The sequence below is a fragment of the Taurulus bubalis genome (genome assembly GCF_910589615.1).
Source record: "Taurulus bubalis genome assembly, chromosome: 14".
In the NCBI taxonomy this organism is placed as follows: Eukaryota; Metazoa; Chordata; class Actinopteri; order Perciformes; family Cottidae; genus Taurulus; species Taurulus bubalis.
The window spans coordinates 8,226,101-8,246,662 of NC_136602.1; the positions used below are offsets into that span (position 1 = coordinate 8,226,101).

Here is a 20,562-nt window from a genome sequence, read left to right on the forward strand (position 1 = left end):
GTGGTTGCACATTATATTTGATTTACTTGTGTTTTTTTTTCAAATTATTTCCTAACGTGCATGCTTCTTTTTCTTCTTGAATTTCATTGCAGTTGGAAACAACTTCATGGTGCATTACTGCCACCAACTGGAACGGACTATGGATCAGGAGATTCCCAATGCGGATCCTATAGTAGAATAAATGGATACGCATCTCTATTAGCATGACTGGTGCAGCTGTGTGATTAACTACGTCTGGTCCCATGTGGTGTTAGCCTGTAATCTACTACCTGGACAATAGGCGAGGGGACTAACACCAGACAAAGACACAAGAAAGTGGTGGAAAGCTAGACTTACTTTGTGCCCAAGCCAACGAGAATATGACCACGGACAGGGAGAAACCACAAGGAGACGGCATCTGAATGTCCTGACACCTTGACGACCACCGAGACCTTTTGGCCTCTATTTAGAAATCTGAGCTTCTCACTTCTCTCCAAGGCGACGGAGGTGAATGGGAGACATCTGCAGTTTACAGTCATACAATATAGCAGGATCAGACGATCGTCTCCTACTACATCTCATCTTAGAATCGATCAAACAGTTGGCTATTCATAGGCTGGTTATTTAGAGACACATTTAGCCTGACAACACCTGGTGATTGAATTAAATGTGTTGAGATGTCCAGATAAGAAATATTAGGAGAGGGAGTTGGGTCATTGGTCCACTTAGACATTGATGACGGTTCAGGCAAGGTTGCAAAATAAGTCTTAGAAATGTCTATAAAACAAACGATTGTTTAACTTGAAATAAATGCTTACAAATTTGTCAAAATTACAATCCAAAAACACACCAAATCACATTGACATGTATAGGATTTTGGTTTTCTATTCCACAGAAAGGGGTGCAACATTGACATTGTGCGGAGGTACCTGTAGGCCTTTGAGTCACTCTGGTCTACTGGACACATTCACAATCTGACTTTAAAAAAAAGTTACGTTTCACCAAATTATTACAATTCATCCTGAAGGGAAAGTGATTGTCTTTACCAAATGTTACGTCAATCAATCCAATATTTCCGAAGACGAGCAAGATGCATCCCCTTGGGACCATGAATGTCTGTACAAAATGACCAGATCAGATAGTTGAGGGACCGGCCAGACAACAGACCATCACTGCCATCCATGGAGCTATCATTTCCTTTTTGTAGCGTAAAACTAATTTAGACTAATACAAGTTTTTCTTTTTGAGTTGCCATTGTCTCAAAATGAAATAATGCACCCTCACAGTACAATGTTAACAAACACTGTATCTACAGGTTGTATACTGATTATCTCCCACACCTCCAGTCAAAGAAAGACACACTCACATTTGGCAAAAATCTATTGAGTATTTATTGTAAGATGTTACATGAAGATTTCTTTCTCTAGCAGCACTATTTAAATTACAAATATTCAAGGGCAGTTACCATAGATTGAAGTTTTCTCTTAATACAAGATGTCATTGTGTAAACAAAGAGAGAGACTGAACCGTAGATCAAAATGTACCACAACTTAACACGCTGTTAACGCGACGGTGAGTCATGTGACGTTAGAGACTGATGAACAACAATATTTGCTTCTTTCGAGATAAAGTAAGAGATAAAAAACAATGACTGAAATAAACCTGTTATTAAAAATAATTAAAATAGAACAAAACATGTTAGAAATAATGAACAGCTTTTTTTTTGTGACAGTAACAATTTCAGTTGGATCTGATATAGTTGCTTGTAATCCACATCAGCCACACTTCAACATGTTCAATGCCTGTTTACAAAGTCTTCAGGTCTGTTGGTTACATGTCGATGAAGTACATTATATGTGGATGATTCAGAGATGACACAAAAACCCATGAAAGCAACGAGAAGAGACAAATAAAATGTGTTTCGTAAGGAACATTTTGACCCCTTCACATTGAAACAAAAAGGGACATTACAAGTGTGGCACATTTTATCCTTCAAAGATGCATCCTGGGACAGTTTCATTGACCAGTGTGTCAAGCAAATTCAACCTTGTTTTCACTTCTTTTTATTTTATTGTGTTTTTTTTACATAGCGCAACTATTTATTTTTGTATACATTTTTTTAAGGAATAGCTTGGCATTTGGCAAGTACCCTTATTCACTTTCCTTGTAGAGAGTTACATTAGAAACCACCGTCAAGTATGTACAGTAAATATGAAGCTGGAGTCGGCAAATGTTAGCTTAGCTTAGCAAAATGATTCTTAGAACCGTTATGGGATAGTCAGACACATAAACCCACATACAAAAAATACATAGATGTTTTTGCACTTTATTTTTGAACGCATTAAGCAAAGGAGACAAATCAGTGAGCTTCAGTTTTGGCTAGCTAGTCCTAGCTAAACTAAGCTAACTGACTGCTGGTTGTAGCTTCACAGTTAGCGCACACATATGGGAGCGGTATCAATCTTCTCATCAAACTCTTGGCAAGGAAAGTGTATTTTACAATTTGACACAGTTACTGTAAATGTGTTAAGCAAGCTGGGTCTTTAAGAAAAAAAAATCCACATTTTATTAACAAGACTTTGGTGTAAATATTTATTTAATCTTGATTCTACTGTCCTCACAGTCAACAGTCACATGTGTATTGTATTATCATGCACAAATTGCCAACACCAACATAATTAAATGTTTCTCACAATGTAGCCAACAAATTACTGATTGCTCAGTGCTGTTGAATTTGCACCAACCCTGTCTTAGATTACAGATTCACGTCCCTCCTGTGATATTCTACAACAGAGGATGATGTTTCACCAATATTCGACTGATAAGATAGGAAAGTAATTTCAATGCTACAGTCAAGGGAGTACTGCATCCCAGGGCGCTTTAAAAGAGCAAATCTGATCTTTTGGCAACAGACTGTCATTTTCTCATCTCAACATTTGAAATCTGTAAACTTGAGGTCATATTTGCTTCATGTGGCAAAATAATAAAGAATATATTTTACTCCCAACTAAATTGTTGACCCTTAGCGAGCACAAGGACATTATTTTACCGGTCTTGATGTAAATAAAACAATTAGGATCTCAGTCGTCATCCAGAGCTGTCAAGCAACCAGTGAAAAATAGTGAAAAGTTGAGCTCAACTGACATAACATTTGATTAAAAAGCCCACTGCACTATCACTGTCCTGGTAAAAATGCTCTGCAAGTCATGTATGTGGAAACAACCAGCCACGGTCTATATTTGTTAATACAAAGAGGGTCATTTTTATCATTCTGGCAATTCATGAGACACTCGAAACAAGAATTAAGAACCATAACCGTCAATATTAGTGAAACATACTAGAAGAAAAATATGAACCTCTCAAAAGAGTTTCTGATATTTTTAATTGTCTGCATACTGCAGTACTTGAATACATACTCATACAGTATCGTTTATAGCAAATAACTGAATTATTTCATTTATTTAGCAAAAAGCATGCTGAATAGAAAAAAATGTCACTTTTTTTTTTAACCGCATAAAGTGACAGTAAAATTCTTTATATCGTCACCTGCCGATCATCTCTCGACGACTGTGATATCTACAACGGTATGACAAGAACCAAGAGGCTTAGGCATCTAAATCAATAAAGAGAAAAGTGATTGCCTAAAACTGTTGAAACCAACTTCAACCAGGTACCTGCACAAATATAATCTTTCCTAAAGTAGCACAAACACCTCCAGAAGAGGTACAAAAAAAGACAATATGAGGGTGTCAGCAGGAGGAACAAACATCAGTGTCATTTTTGCTGTAAAACGGGAACGTCCAACTGCTTTTAACAGTGTTGTATGTGTGGCGTTACAGAGAGAGAACGTGAGACGGACGGAGAGACACGGAGAAGACAGAAGAGAGACAGAAAGATATCTTGAGGTCTGTTGTGAAAGCTTAAAGAGGCACCAAATTCAACTGAGGAAACACACGAAGCAGGTTGGGTTTCAAAGCAACATCAGTCAATAAACCCATGTTTCTGTGAGGAATTGTGGACAAATAATCTATACAACGTCAACCCTCCTCGTCTCATTTCATGACTTGAATTTTCCCTAAAGGATTAAAAAAACAAATTATCAACCCTCAACTCAAAGCTAAAAGTGAATGGTCTCGCGAGTAACGTATTACCGACTTCTCTTACATCTTGCATTAGTTGAGTATTTAAAAAAAAACAAAAAAAAAACAGTAAGCCCACTTTTGCTGATGTGTTCCTCCTCAACGCTACTCTTTTAGCACAGTGATAGTCTGACTGGATGTGGCTACAAAAAGAACAATAAATTGAAGAATAGAAAAATAAGTTGCTGTTGTTTGCTGCCGACATGGTTCTGTACACATTTAATTACAAACCCACACTGTGCAGTGTCCACTGAAACATGATAAAATGTTAATTATTTCATTAAGAGTTATTTTTTATTCATTAATGGATTACCGATTGAAAAATGTGACTCACGTACAATATGGACAGTGCACATGCTCCAACTCCGCCCTTTAAAGTTAGACTATGCATCTTTTGACTCTTCCAGGTGAGAAGTTGAATTCATAAGCAGTAAAATGCACTTTTGCACGATTTTATATTCTAATAGGTTTTTGCTTTGCAGCCTAACTTTGGTCTGCTGCGACCACTAGCTTTTGGTGGCTAATCTAATGCTAATTGCTAGCCAACTTTGCCAGCTCTCGCCCTTTAATTTACATTACTGGATCAGTTTGCGGACTTTATGACTTGACTCTACTACTTAAAAAAAAACGTTTTATCTCTTTCACCACAACAATGGCCTTTGTTTCACAAAAGTTACATAGTCTAGCTTTAAAAACGACTAAATGTGACAGTGAAAAAACGACAAGGACAAGTTCTGGGTGGCCTGAATACCTTAGTTTCCGCACAGGCTGGGGTGGATAACGATATCTGTCACAGAAAGTCATGATGAAGTTGCTCCATAAATAAATACCCCCTCTTCCAATTAGGAAACACTGCACAGGGTCAGCTACAAGTGTTGTAGCCTGAGCAATGAGAGTCTTTCCTGACCTTTTAGTCCGTCGCTTAACAGTCAGTTGAGTTCCAATCGTCTAAAATATCATCTCACCAAGACTCCAGCACACAGCCACATAATGTCAGACAACAACACATTTATTTGTTTTCAGCAAGGTTTCTTTTTTATCATCACAAAGGCATATACTATTTTTCTCTGTATATTACTTGTTATGTGTATATATATATATATATATATATATATATATATATATATATATATATATATATATATATATATATATATACGTATATATATATTTCTATATATATATATCTCTCTCTATATATATATAGATATATATCTAAAATATTTATATAGAAACAAAAATAAGCGTACATTTTTGCTGAATAAGATTGAAGAATATCAGCAAAGGGCATTGTAAACCATGGTCCATCTAAAACAGGTGAAAGGTATGCTAGTTCGCCCTTTCCCAACTTACCCACAGAAACAGATTTGCATAGGCAAAAATGGGATTAGCCCTTAGACAGTGGATTCCTGAATTCTTTATAGAGATGCAAAATCTAGTTCAGCTCAGCACAATTAAAACCAAACATACATACAAACAAAAAAAATAATGTTGACTAGGCCAAGCTCTCTTTAACCCCTCTGGTCATATACATAGTCATTTTTCTGTGCACATTTTTGTTTACAGTGTTAGGCTTCAAGTAGATCTAAAAACAACTGTTACATTGACAACTAGATGTGAAATAAATTAACCAACATGAGAGGTAGTGAAAAGCCTACAGAGACGTTTGTTGTTGTTGTTGTTGTTTTTTTATACAAAGAAAAAAAAAACGTGTCACTTAGGCCAAAGCTTCTCAATCCTCCTCCACCCCATCAGGACACTTCAGCTCTCAACCTTTGTGCGGTCGATAAAACCACCGCCACGTTTCAGAAACCCACTCACTTGGAACCCATGGAAATTTAAAGACAAAACTCGAAAGTTCTAAACTCAGCGATGACACTACATCACTTCACATCATCATCATTGCTTGTAAAATCTACATTTGAAATGCAGTTATTAAAAATAAACAACAGTGTACTTTCCCCCCACTGTTTAAAAGTCACAATAAATTAAGAAGAAAGGACGTAAGCCTGTCCTCCCTGCAAAACCCCACTACCTGGGTTTCTGCTGCGTCTGTCCTCCCTGTAAACCCTGTAAAGTGCTCTTGGAGTTGAGCACCGGGCAGAGACCTGCTGGCTTCTCTGCTCACACTAGGGACAGCTAGCTTAGTATTTAATAAGGTACACACATCTCACAATTTATAAATGTAAACGTGGTTTAATTGCACCAGGATTTCAATATCTGGTTCTTGGTGAAACATTCTCGTGTTAATAACTGTGTGGACTCAGCAACAAGGGAACATAGCTGTACTGTGCAGAAGAGGGATTTGTCTGCAGGAGAGCCTGACGAGTGGAAGGCTTTCTACTACCGAGTCAAAAAGTTACAAAGTTGTCCAAATACAACATCTAAAATGTTTCCAGGAAATGAAAACTGCTCCAGTGAGTAGGTTTGACAACTGATCCTTCAGTATCAGAATTGGTTGATTCCACTGTATTCTTATGCTTCTGATCAACTGAGCGCATGCATGCACAGCTCTTAATTACAGCAGCTGAGCATTATCAATCAAGTCCTTATGGGTATTAATGTAGTCTGTATGTGAGCACTGTACTGCCAAAGGTTAAATATAGTATATTTTCACTAAGGAACATTGCAAAACTGTTGGTGATTATTGGTTTAGACCTGCCTTCTTGACGTTACAGTGTACATTGTACGTATTTATAACCAATACTTCAATCTTTTGTAGTAATATAATATCGTGGTTTTGACATGGCAGTTTCACTGAGTTAGAATTTTAACACTGTACGTAAATATCAGTCTGGAGGAAAACTCAAACCCCCATGATTCCATGGACTCTTTTTTTCTATTGAGGCTCTAGAGGACTTCCATTTCTTTTTTCTTTTTTTAAGATACATTTAAATATCTGCGTTCTCATTGAAGTCCACTTATAAAACTTGCAAATGTTAACTAGAGGCAGCGCGTCTCTAGAATAATCCAACCGTGGCATTAAAACATTTAGAGTATTCTGAACGGTGTTGCAGTTAGTAATTTATAAGATAAACTTCTGACAATTCAAAACCAATCTAACATAGTGGGACACCGATCTAAAATCACTAACTACATCCAATTGCACTTCAATAGTCTGCTAGACATCTTGCACCGCCTACTCTTGAATTTAATCAAGCCCAAACTTGGCACGTGAACTTCAGGTAGTTAAAGGAGATGGCAACATGGATGCTTACATTTATCAGTGAGGAGTGGCACTGCTTCATTAACACTTTAATTCTGCCACCAAACCAAGAGGTCAGCTATGAGACTTGGGAGGCCCAGTTCACTAAACAAAACAGCATATACTGCATTCATGCACTTTCTACTGCACATCCACAGGCCAGGAACAAAGTTCAAATGTTCACATCATCAAAAAACAAAATGTCCTTTTCAAAATGTTAACGGGACATTTAGCAAGACCCCCTTTAAGTTTTTTTTTTCTACATTTTTCTGTTAAGTGTGTAACTGTACCATACACACACATAGCCGTTATCATCGCATGCTGTCAAAGTCGGGTTAGAAAAACAAACCAGAGTGTGTAAGGGCTGGCAGTGGGATGAGGGTTAGCATGGCTAGCTAGCACAGGCATGCTGGCTGCTTGCCTACAGCATGCTGAAACCGGGTTGGTCTTGTTGAGAGGGCTAGCGAGGAGCATGACTACACACACGTCTTCGCTAGCCCAGTACGGTAGCAGGTTAGCATTATTATAGCAACCCTCTTCACTAGCTCTGGTTAAAAGAAAAAGAGTGTCTTTAATGGGCAGGAGCTAACTGAAGGACTACCATACACTCTCCCAGCTCCATCTGCTGGAGGAACAAACATGCACCATAAAGACTGAGACTCCACAGCCTGGTGACAAGTCACATCTGATATCGCTTCACAGCATCTTTGACATCATGTGGGCACCTGGGTCACATGGCTGCAGCGCGATGCTGGACGTCCAGCTTCAGGGACCGCCATGTTACCTCGCAGACAAAAGCCAGGGCTTAGTAACCCTTTCAAATTAGATCAGCGCCCGCTGCATCTGCTTATATGCTCAGAGTAGGACCAGCTTTCCATAATGCTTTATTCATAAAACACCAAAAGCCAAACCCTCTTTTTCTGCGTGAGAATTTCAAACTGAATATTTGGAGTCTGCAGTGTTTCCCCTCCCCCCCACATTGGGCACCTGTGCTTGTGATGGTCTCAGTCGGAGGGAGGACATGGAGGGAGGGGAATAAAAGAAGGGAGGTAGGGATCGTTGGACAAACTGTGGTTGCTTTCCGGAAAAACTCCAGCAGCGCTCGTGCTGCATTTTCTTACATGTAAAGGCATTGTGATTTTCTCAGTGGAGAGATTTTTTGTCTAAAGTTCATGGGTAGTAATACTACATGTAGCTGCCCAACCACAATTATAGCCCTTACTTCTCCCAGTTAAAGAATCCTAAAGAAGGAAAGTGCTTGGACGGACAGATGGATGGGCAGGTGGATGGATGGATGAATGAGTCGGTGCTTCTGCCTTTGCTACAGAAGCCGTCAAATCGCCTCAATAAAAAACTGCAGTAAGCTTAAAATTGGCAGAAGTGTACTTTTTCCCTTCACTGAATGTAGACATCCAGACAGAGAGACAGGTCACCCGTCTTAATACATCTCAATATTCAAAAACGGTTGCAGTCCGCGGCTTACATCGTCAAGCTACTGTTGAGAGAGAGAGAGAGAGAGAGAGAGAGTTACATGCAGGGCCAGTGCTTCTACTGGTTAAATGGGCAAGAGATGCCCCAACTCCCACTAACAACAAGGTGTCATGTTTGGACAGTAAAGAAATTCAAAAAAACTAAATTTTACACATCTGAGGAATGGGACAGAATTAGAAAAACAAAACAATGCAAAAGAATGAGTAAGAGAGAGATAATATTAAAAGTGAGAGAAGAAAGCGTGAGGTCTAAATATTACAGTACATGAACAGTTGGCTTGTCCTTTCTCTCTCTCTCTCTCTCTCTCTCTCTCTCTCTCTCTCTTTCTTTCTTTCCCCACCGACTGAGGAGTCCTTCTCCACAGTTAACCAGCAGCTGGCCATCAGGTTGGCCATTTCAACCGACAGCTGACCAGTGGGTTGGCCAGTCAACCGTAACAAACAGCACAAATTGCTAGCAAAACAATCACTGGCCAGCATTAATGGTCTTAAATCGACCAATAACCAACCAGCAAAGGCCGACCTGGCTCCAGTGGAGAACTGGATATAAATTGCTTAAAAAATATAAATAAAAAAAAAACCACCAGCTATCTTGGATGTCATTCAGTCTTTTTCAATCAAAAAAGAGGGAGAGATTTTCCAAACCCGACTTCTGGCACCATAGTAGTATTTGAAGTTTTAAGTAGTAGTCTCGTTGGCGTACGATGGCGATGAGCGAGGGTGGAGGAGTCTAGGTGTTGAGGCAGGTGCGCCTCCTGTTGGCCAGGAGGTCTCTGTAAACGGAGGAGTTGAGGAAACGAGGGAAGGAGTCGCGGTGCATCAGGGTGTAGATCTGGAACTGGGCCTCCTCGTACATCAGGTTGCTGGGCTCCGCCAAGGTCTGGTTTATTCCTTCTCTGACCCGTGAGTCCAAGCTCACCTGGGATGAGGAAAATATAATACATTTATTAACCATGGTGTTTGTTAAGTAAATGCTAAATGATACATTTATTTAGCACTGTAAAAACTGACAATATACAACAATAAAATAGGATATGATGCATTATCATTCATTTAACTATCCAGCGGAATTTAATTCCGTTTATGTGGTCTCTCTTTCACTCTTCCCTTGAAGTTCAAGACTTACTGTGTGTTATTAATTATGGTTAATAGTTTTACTCTTGAAACTTTTTGAGTAATCCCTCTGCCACTGCCAATAGCAACATTCCCAGTTATAGAAAAGGTAAAAAGTAAAGCTGGGTGTTTGCCTCTGGCTCCTAAACCACTAAATCCGGCCCCGAAAAACACTTCCAAGTCGGGATTACTCAGCCAAATAGCCGTATTAGTCGCCTGCTTTGACATAACCACGGCAGTTATAAAGTACCTCCTGGAATTAATTAGCGGAGGTATTTTGCTAGCAGTAAAGTTATTAGTGATATAAGTTAGTATTGAGGCTTACAGCAGGGAGATTTACTCGCGCGGTTAAAAAAACTAAGCGGATGAAATCCACTTAGCAGAAGTATTTATGTCCATCGAGGAATATTAGTTGCGTGCTTTGACTTTGCTTGACTTTCTACATGGAAAGTCACTACGATTCATCATCTGCAGACTATGAATGTCTGTCCCATATTTCATAGCAAACATATATCTCAGTCTAACAACACATGACACTGCCATCCCTGGAGCATTGTCGCTAGCATGGCAGCGCTGGGCTCACTTCTGCTTATTCAACACAGATGGAGCCGGTACCTCTTTGGGTGATAATATGGACACGTAGTCTTCATATATGATCCTGGACTTCTCCTCCACTACTGTGACATCCATCTCCTTTTTCAGCTCCTCACAGGCCAACCAGAACAGCAGGTTGTCCTCGCTGTACTCCGAGCGCAGGAACTCCCGGAAGACCTCCCGGCCCTCCAGTGAGCGCAGCATCATCTCAAAGCTCCGCGCCCACGACAGCACCTCGTCTAGACTGGGGTGTCTACAGTCGGACATAACACAAAATGAAGACGGACACACAACGATTCTGACACAAGCATGCATGGAGGGATGATGGCTGGACGTACTGTTCATCTGCAGCTTCAATACTGTCCATCTTGGTGCAGGTCTGTCGTTCACTCCTCTCCATCCTGTCTTCAGTCCTGGAAAGGAGACAAGAAATGAGCGTGCTCGCCAAAACAAAAGTCTGAATTTGTTTCTGGCACTTTAAAAGGATGAGTTATTATTAGATGAACTTGTCGACGAAGATACATCTTGCATAAAATAAGGCTGTAACAATACATTGATTGTGATAAAAAATATCACTTCTAGATGAGCGTGATTTTATTTTTGTATCTCTAATTTATCCCCATACAAATCAGCATTCACCATCCTTTGCTACCGCCCAAGAAAAAAAAGAAGCAATAACTATATTTCTCCTCACATACGTCATCCAGAACCGATCAACAAGATCCTTATCAGTAAGTATCAGTAAGTAGGTTTGTCTCATCAAGAGTTTGACCCATCCTTCAGCCTAAAAGTGAAGATATATTTGTGACTTTGGGCTATACAAAATAAACTGAATTGAATTGAATATTTCAACCTGCAACTGCTGCAATCTGGGACTTTATTTACTCTTTAAACTTTATGAAAGTGCATTACTAAATTGTTGGATGCAGCCTGTCATGGGGAGCTGGAATCAACACTATTCAATAAGAAGTATTCAATAAGACATGTGTGTACTAATCTCTCTGTTCTAGAGCTGAAACTATTGATTGATTCATTCATTAGTGGATCAATGGAAAATTAAACAATTTTGATGATTGTTATTTTCAAGCAAATCTGCAAAGATGATCTTGTCACAGCTTCACACTTTTGAGGGTGTATTGCCTGCATTTGTGTGAAATTGATGACGTTCTACAATTTCTGGACATTTTATAGCCCAAACAATGAATCGATGGATCAAGAAGATAATCGGCGGACAAATCAATTATGAAAGCAACTGCTAAATGCGGCTCTCCTGAGAGATGCAGCAGTGTGAGCGTGAAACGACATGTTCAAAGTCCGTGAAGTGAAGACCTCTATGTCAACACTTGAAACACACACGGTAGCCTCTCTGTCTAGCGTAGCTCAGTCACACATGCTGCATCACAACATGGAGGCTCTTTCCTTGCTCTTGCTGCCTCTTGTCAAAGTCCCCATTGTGCGGTAGTAATAAGCGAAGCTAGCCACAGCCCGCGGGCTCCCTCACAATACAGCTAAATATACAGGCTGTTCTTCACAGCTGTTTTGCATGTGATGTGGGGATGGAAATAGAAGGCACTAGATAAGGGCCTTGTCTGAGGGCAGATGAGGAGGGGTTTGAAAGGAAGGGGAGAAAAGAGAGAAAAGAAGGATGGATAAAAAAAAATAAACACAACAGTATGCTGTGACCCATCAGGGCTGTCGACTCATATTCTAAATTAAAATATGATAAGATAAGATACAAGTTTTTTAATCCATGAGGAAAGTCTCGTGCCAGAGTTTGATCAAAGATTTAATGAACATACATAAGCACAATAAGAGTAATAATATATAAAACATATACTTAATATGTTTTAAGTGAGTAAGAGGTAATACTGACAAAATAGAGTAGCATTAAGAGTGAGGTAGATATAGCAAAAAAAACTTTAAAATAAAAATAAATTATGACAGCATACGATTAAGAACACTTTCTGCAATCTATTAAAAGTAAGTTTGCACAATGTTGAAAAAAGTTATAATATATGTATACATAGAAATATATATTTTGTACAGCAGTACAGCAGGCTGTCTGTCTCACGGGCACCGAATGCACCGCATGATGGGAGTCAAACAATGTCACTTTCATGAAATGAAAATGAAATGTAGCGTTTTACTGGGAATCCCCACTGGAAGAGAGACGGCTCATCCAGTCCACACCGACTCCATCCCCAGGCTGAGTGACAGCAGACATTTACTGAACCAAAATAGTTTTCATGTCTGCTCCATGGGAAGAAAAGTGTTGTCGGCCCATGTATTGATTCATTGAGTGAGGGCAATCTGCCTGGAGCTCACAGACAGCCTGGGAGCCCTGATCAATCAACATAGGTACGATTAACAAGTTCCAAACGTGTACACAGCAGGATATTTGTGTGATTTACACGGCTGTCTGTGCAGATTACGCTTCACTAATAGCGTAAAACACGGTGGGAGCTTCTCAGGGCGGATTGATACATTGAATATCATGGAAGCACATCCTGTCCGAGAGTGTCGGACTTCAAAAACACGTTCAGTGGGGATCGGTCGAGCCGAACAAAGAATAAATGAAAACAACAACCGTAATGACAGCAGAGAACTGAGAGTGAGACACCGTCTCCCAAGTTATGTCATGTAAACAAAACATCGAAACAAAACATGTACCTATCAGCTGTGCGCTCCAGATCAGACTGGAGATGAAAGAAAGGCTTACTTTCGAAATTTTGACCTTTTAAACAGAAAACACAATGTTTTATATTGTGATATTTACTGGAAATTACACACAATTTAGACAATTCAGACAACGGCAAATTCTCCCTCCAGCGAACAGCCACTTTATTTGGGTTTTTACAGCAAATGAGGAGGTACCGAATGGTAAATACTCATTTCAACTTCACAAATCAGCTGTCTTTTGTTCACTGCGGTGATTTCAAAGTGACCAACAAGAATAAATAGAAACAAGGCGTCACACTCTGTGCTGCGTCGTTCACAACCAGTTAGGCATAATGCGCGAAAATAGGAAATGTAATAGTTTGAACCTATGCAGGTTTTTAAGAAGGAATATTTGTCATTTCGCGAGCCCAGTGACCCCATTCACACTTTGGTTCTCCCTAAACTTCACCACAGCGGCAGACGAAATGTCATGTGACTCACAGATCGTAAATACGAGTGTAAAAAAAAAGAAAAAGGGACAGAGAGTGATTTCCATGTAGCTGAAACAAACCTGCTCTGAAAAAGGGAAATCGTCCCTCCCAGCCTTCACGCTAAAATAAACAAACACGTCGGGTACTGAAGACACATTTCCAGGATCATTTCGTGGATATCTGACACCAGCATTTGATTGAGCAACACCCAGCGGAGTCACAAAGCGCTCACTGCAGGGGCCCGAGTCCACAAGCTGCCACCACTTCAGATGAAGTGGTGTGAAAGAAGCAGCACATTCACCATTCACTGCCTGAAAACAATGTTTCATTCACTCTTCTCTCCCGGCTAGAGTGCAGCCCCAGTGAGGCACAGCACTTACTGGTTTTGGTGCCTTGCTCAGGGGCAGTAAGTGCGAGCTTGTAACCCGTAACTATGAGCACATAAACATGTTTAGTTGCGTGCCTCGTCCGTTCTCTTCTCTCCAATTTGAAAATGTACGGAAGGAATTAAAGGTGCAACTCATGTTCTAGAATAATCAAAAAATCCTTTGCTTTAAAAAATGTTATAAAATGTCAACCATCATTTCCAAAAGCCTCTACTTACATTCATAAATAGCTTGTTTTGCTTCCAGAAGCCAAAGATATTCAGTTTACAAAAACATCAAATAGTCACATTTTGAGAAGATGTAACCAAAGCATTTTTGACATTTTGCTGAAGAATTTTGCAAAACTGACAACAGATCAATATTTTGTCAATCCAACAGCCACTTTTCTCGACATCCATCCATTCGATTGTTAAAAAAATTGTAAGCAAATGTTTTAAAAAGAAATGCGAAGTTTCCATCAACTGGTTTGGAGCAAATACTCCAGCAGTTTGTTTAGAACTTGGCATGTCCTGCTCCACATGGCTGTAATCCACTAGGAAAATAATAGAAGACGTAGGTTTGCAAACAAGTCGGATGATCATCTACAAAAAATGGAGGATTTTCTTTTCTTTAATTGGGCGAGGTTCAATTGTTCTTTCATGTCAGGAAATATTGGCCATGTTTAATGTTGTCCGGAGACAAAGACAAGCATTCACATGTTATGGGAAAATCAGAGAAGATTCTGACAACAAAAACGGCTGATCGGTCATGGGCGTTAAATGTTTGTTACGTCAGAATTTATTTGGCGAAGGCGTTTCCATAATCGACTATTTCTCCAAAGCGAGCCTAAAAAAGTATTTTCAAACTTTTTCCAAACGTTTTCACACAGGTTTTCTAATGCAATGCTTCAAATGAGATTAAATATGAATGGAAACACGGCCAGCGACTGACTGAAGTTTACCATCAATAGATATCACTAGACACCCGACCGCTGCTGCTGCCACCTTTTATGCATTTGATTTATTCCCCACAAAAACAAAGAAATATTTCACTTAAAACTTAAGGAGAACAGCAACCAGTACACAAAAAAAAAATCATCCTGTACACTCAATACAGCTTGTGTTTTGTTCAGACAACTTCCCCCATCATTTTGGGACTTTTCCCTTAACTGACAGAAGAAGGAAGCCCTTTGAGCCAAATTTGAGATGTTGGCCGATATAATTATTAAATAAACTTTTTAACTCTGTAAACTGTTAAAATAAGGTTGCTTTGGCCGGGTGGTCAAATTTACACTTATGCTCCTGCTTCTAAGCATCCACTCTATTTTTAAAGGCAGCATCAGATTAACTGCAGTTATGAAGATATGCATCACAAGCATCTTTGGCGAGTCTTAAAAAAAGTTACTGGCTGCCAAGAAACTTGCTGAAAGTCCCCATATGACATCATACCTCAGTTTTCACAGCCTGCAAGCCCTTGTTTTGTAAAACTATTCAATAAGTGGCTACGCTGCAGTCATGAATGGGCAAAATTAACATTAATTGAATTTAACATTAATTTAATAATAAAAATATGGATTATAGCTGTTTAGTATGCATAGTAGTAGTAGCATAGTATGGTGTAGTATAATATGGTATATTATGGTATAGTATAGTATGGTATAGTATAGTATGGTGTAGTATAGTATGGAATAGTATAGTATGGTATAGTATAGTATAGTATGGTATGGTATAGTATTGTATGGTGTAGTATGATGTAATATAGTATGGAATAGTATAATATGGTGTAGTATAGTACGGTATAGCGTAGTATAGTATTGTATAATATCATAATATAGTATTTTCTTACCAGAGACACTTGCAGCAGCCGCACCAGCAGAGGCAGCAGGTGTTGGGTCGGGGCTGTCCGGGGGCCTGGGGTGGGGCCTCGATGTGCGCCGCCTGCCTTTTTCTCATCTCCACTCCACTCACACTCTGGGGCTTAGCGATGGATACACACAGAAAACAAACACTGTTAAATAGCCTTCAAATTCATAATAATACAACAGATAGTGCAGTTTCAAATGTGGACCCCGTGTTTACTTTTGGCTCGCAAGCAATATGTCTTATTAGAGGGGAAAACATAAAAGGAACTCTGTGTGTGTGTGTGTGTGTGTGTGTGTGTGTGTGTGTGTGTGTGTGTGTGTGTGTGTGTGTGTGTGTGAGAGAGAGAGAGATGAAGCGAGAGAGAGCACTCAAGCAGGACCAAGAGGATTCCCTTCCTTGTACGGTTCGAGGGTTTCTGGCACTAAGCCACATCTTTCTCTTTCTCACACACACACACACACACACACACACACACACACACACACACACACACACACACACACACACACACACACACACACTCAAATCAACCCGCTGTTGCCTTAGTTAGAATGTGCAACGTCCTTTGCGAAAGATGAGGATCTGAGCAGGGACAACCAAAACTTAAAGGGGACATATCATGAAAAACTCACATTTTCATTTAGTATCTGCTTCGCACAACAACCCACAAACAGAGGAATACGATGCGCCATCCAGATGTGTCTCCCCTTATGTCAGATATAGGCTCATTAGAATATTATAGCCCCCCCCTTACGGCTTGAGAACTACATTTGCAAAGGTGCACCATATTTTTCTCACAACCCAATCAGAGCAGACTGGGATTTCTCTTAAAGAGACAGAGCAGAGTTTGCACAGTGTTGTGGTTTCATGTTGATGTTTCTGATATTTTGACTTTATTGATGTAGATGACACGTAATGAAAATGAACAGGACGTGGTCACACTTCAATCGGCTGGTCTACCGCTGCATTGACTAGTGTTTACAAGGGTTCGAAGGCTATACCCATACAAACTAACTGATCAAGGCAGCAGTAGACTCGCAACTCCTGTGCTCTGTGCGGTAAAATGACTGGTTTTGTCTGGTTTCTATATAGAATAGAGCTAAAAAAAAGTGCAACAGTCCAAAAAGAGGGCCAGTATTGTTCTTCAAGATTAAAATGTGCACAGAGAGAAACTATGTCATAATTATATCAAGGCTGCTTCTTAAACACAACAAACAAAGTTATGGATCGAGCAGCATTTACCAAAAACTTTCCATTTGAACAGTTCAGCAAGACTTTCCTTCCTTTGTCACAGAACTGCACACTAGTTCCAGTCTGTTCTCACTGAGCCACCATGGACAATCCTGTGCCGGTCATCGCCGCGGGTTCGCCCTGGCCTTTAGAGAGGCTTTGAAGGTGAAAGTGCCTTCGGCCTTACATGTAGAAGGAGTGTGAAGAGACACTTTAACATAGCACAACGGCCCTAACGGGCAAACAACCCTTTAGGCTACTCAAAATAAAAATACCACACTCTAATAACGTATTCTATTGTCTGAGATAATACCGTACAGTATCTTCTACTGTTGCTATTTTTCGCTTTCCTGTGGAAGATGACACTTGGCTTTTAGTGCACTAAATAGGCCGGGAAAACCTTTACCTCGGTTTAACTATAGCAGCCAAAATCTACACCAGGGAACACGATGAAGATCAGCATCATCCACTCCACAATTTGGGGTTGTTTAAGCTTAATTTGACCAGGCGGTGTAACGTGAAAGAAGCCCTAATGAACTGCATTCCATAAATGCTTACCTGCAAGGCCATGACTCAAGTTAAACTCCTCATTAAACACTTACAAATCCAAATAAAAACAAGTGCGCTCCAGGACCAACAGGGGAGCGTTCTCTCTTGTCCCCTCTACTCTGGATATACGTACATGCCTTTTAATACCACGACGAGACAGTGCAGAGCAGTTAGGCTGAGGCGACCTGCCTGATATGCAAATACTGTCGCCTGACCGGTGGAGTGGCCATCAGTTATTCAGCGACTGTGGAAAAACAGGCAGCTCGATGCAAACGACAGCGAGGATACGGCTTTGTTCTAAACCCGGAGAAGGAGGCCGCATTGACACGACATGCAAATATAGAGTGGAAATACAAATACATCAGATGGATGAAAAAAAAAATGAAAAAGAAAAGAGATGACATCAAAGAGCGTGACAAGATGTGCCAAAAATACAGAGGTTTTTGCAAAGTAGTCAGATGACCCTCTCTCAATTTTTTGAGATTTTCTTAATTTAGATATAACAAAAAATTGTTACAGGAGGCAAAATCTTCCATTTTGACTCTGATACCCATCCGTCTACAACCTATGTTATACTCTTTAGATTGCTTTTGTCTGATCCCCTTCGGTGTTTGTGTGTACTTGTCTGCACTTGTTTTGTAATCACGCAATTAAAAATGAAGGATTGTATTCATCCAATCATCCAGCTTTACTTTGAGGCCTCCGCCTTACTTCACCACCACGCCATTAGCCAAGAGATGAGCCGTAAATCCGACAGAAAACCGACAAAACCGACAACACTGTGTACGAGTCACAAATTGTTTTTTCAATTAAGGAAGCGAAGTGGAACATTTATTCACACTCTCACTGAGCAGGACTTCTGGCCAACGAGGATTGCAGAACTGAGAGGGCTTTGCAAAAGAGCTTCATTCAGCAATATATCTTTGCAACCATGTGTGTGAGTCCATCATGCTTTTGTGGAAGTTGTATTATTGGTTTGCTGCTCTTCTACCCAAACCTGCCTCTTCACACGTGTTACCAGTTAAACACACAGATATTTATGTCTTGGTTTCCTCTCACAGACAATAAGTGGACATCTAAAAAGAGTGTGTGTCTCCCTATCGAAGAATATAAAGGTATTTTCTACTTTTGTTTGGTTTATTAGAAATATCCTGTATCATCTGGATCACAATAATTACAACATAACATGAAAAGGCAAAGCCTATGCCTAAATACTTTGACTCCATATCCCCTTAAACATATGGAATGAAATAACAGAGGCGGTAATACTTAATAATAATAATTCCAAGTTCACTTTCAAGCTTTTTCTGGCTCTTTCAGATCCATCTCATGGTCTTCCTCAGTGGATGGAGTTTGCTCAGTTGTCATGCCAACAATTAGTTGTCATGGAAATGACATCCATCCACTGAGGAAGACCATGAGATGTGGTTGAAAGCTCGAGAAAAAGCAACTTATTAGACCTGAAGTGGTTTTTTTCAAGGACAAGAATAAACTTTCACACTCCATTCCAGAAGAATTGTATTTATTGCCCCCCGAGTGTTGATGTGATATTAAACAGAAAGTTGACTCCAGTAAGTGGGATACAAATAGCCACAGTGCTTCTTTTTCTCTTTTGATCTGATAAGTTTGGCTGTAGTGTAAAAGCTCTGGTTTGGAACGACAACGCAAAAGAAATGTTGTTTGTTCTGCAAAAACCTTGAACCTCCAAAACCTCAATCACAAACTGGTCATAGCAGAATGAACAAACTCGTTTATACTTTGGAGACATTTTGGGCCTCATTGAGGATATTTATTTAAACCCAACATCAAACTTGTTGTCTTTGTCTTGATCTTAAAACATTTTAAACACAAAAAGGGGATCATTACTTCCCTCTCAGTGGACTCTCATTCAAACAGAGTTCCAATGTCTCCTCCTGGTATTATCTCCATGACAATGAAGCATCACAATCATACCGGACAGAAGTCAAACTTACCATGAATTAGCGAGTTCCTAAAAACAGGTCAGACAGAGCAGTCATGGCATGAGGTAATAGGTTGCTGGACGATAGCAGGCTTATTGAGGGAGAGACCCAGCTGGTGGACGGTCTGGGCTGTTTGGCTCACTGGAAAGAGAGGCGACTGGTCTCACCATCCCTGATGAACTGGTACAAATCGGGACGCGAGAGCGGATATGAAATAGAACTACTTCCTCCCCTTGCTTCCTTATTTGACCCGCTCCTCTCGTGTTTCGCTCGCCGTCCCCTCCTAGGCTTCCTCGGATCTCGGTGAAAGGGTCATTTATGGACTTGAGAGTACAGGAAGTAGTGAAGGTACAGCATCTGAAAAGCAAGCAGGGCAAACGGTCAAAATAGAAATGCAGGGAATTATTTTTCTTGAAAAATCGGAGGAAAATATAGCAGTTGCTTCCCTAATGACATAAGTGCAAGCTGGCCAGTTCTGCAGAGAGAGCAGGACCTGATTTTAAATTCACTTCATACTGTATCACTGCAAATGTATGATCTAATATCGGCTCTGTCAGCTGATATCAATTTATTAAAAAGAACATCTTTAATAAGAATCTTTTTAATTTGGTTTGTGACCCAATTTGTGACTGGACTGTACTTTAAAGTTGAAAAATAAAGTTGGCAGTGCTCTCTGGTGGATAAATGAGGTCACGGTCACACTGTTTAAGGGCTGAAACGAGTAGCTGATTAATCAAATAGTCTTTTGACAAAAAGAATAAAGTTGATTCTACATCGTTTCCTACCCGTCAAAAGAAGAAAAAAAAAAGTTATTTTAAGATGTTATCAATATATGCAACAATAATGTGTTGGAGCCCTATACTGTTTCTAAACTGCATCGATACACCGTTATATATGTGATATGCTAAGGGGTGTGGTCAAAACAA

The 20,562-nt window shown here is 39.9% G+C and overlaps 1 protein-coding gene across 1 annotated transcript; it reads right to left on the reverse strand.

The window, feature by feature from the left end:
• Nucleotides 1-9,543: 9,543 nt before the first annotated feature.
• Nucleotides 9,544-15,986, reverse strand: rgs17 (regulator of G protein signaling 17; the record flags this gene model as incomplete). Its single annotated transcript, XM_079229555.1, has 4 exons — nt 9,544-9,732; nt 10,542-10,773; nt 10,859-10,933; nt 15,880-15,986. The coding sequence occupies 4 exons, from the start codon at nt 15,984-15,986 to the stop codon at nt 9,544-9,546; spliced, it is 603 nt and encodes a 200-aa protein (XP_079085681.1).
• Between the last annotated feature and the right edge of the window lie 4,576 nt (nt 15,987-20,562).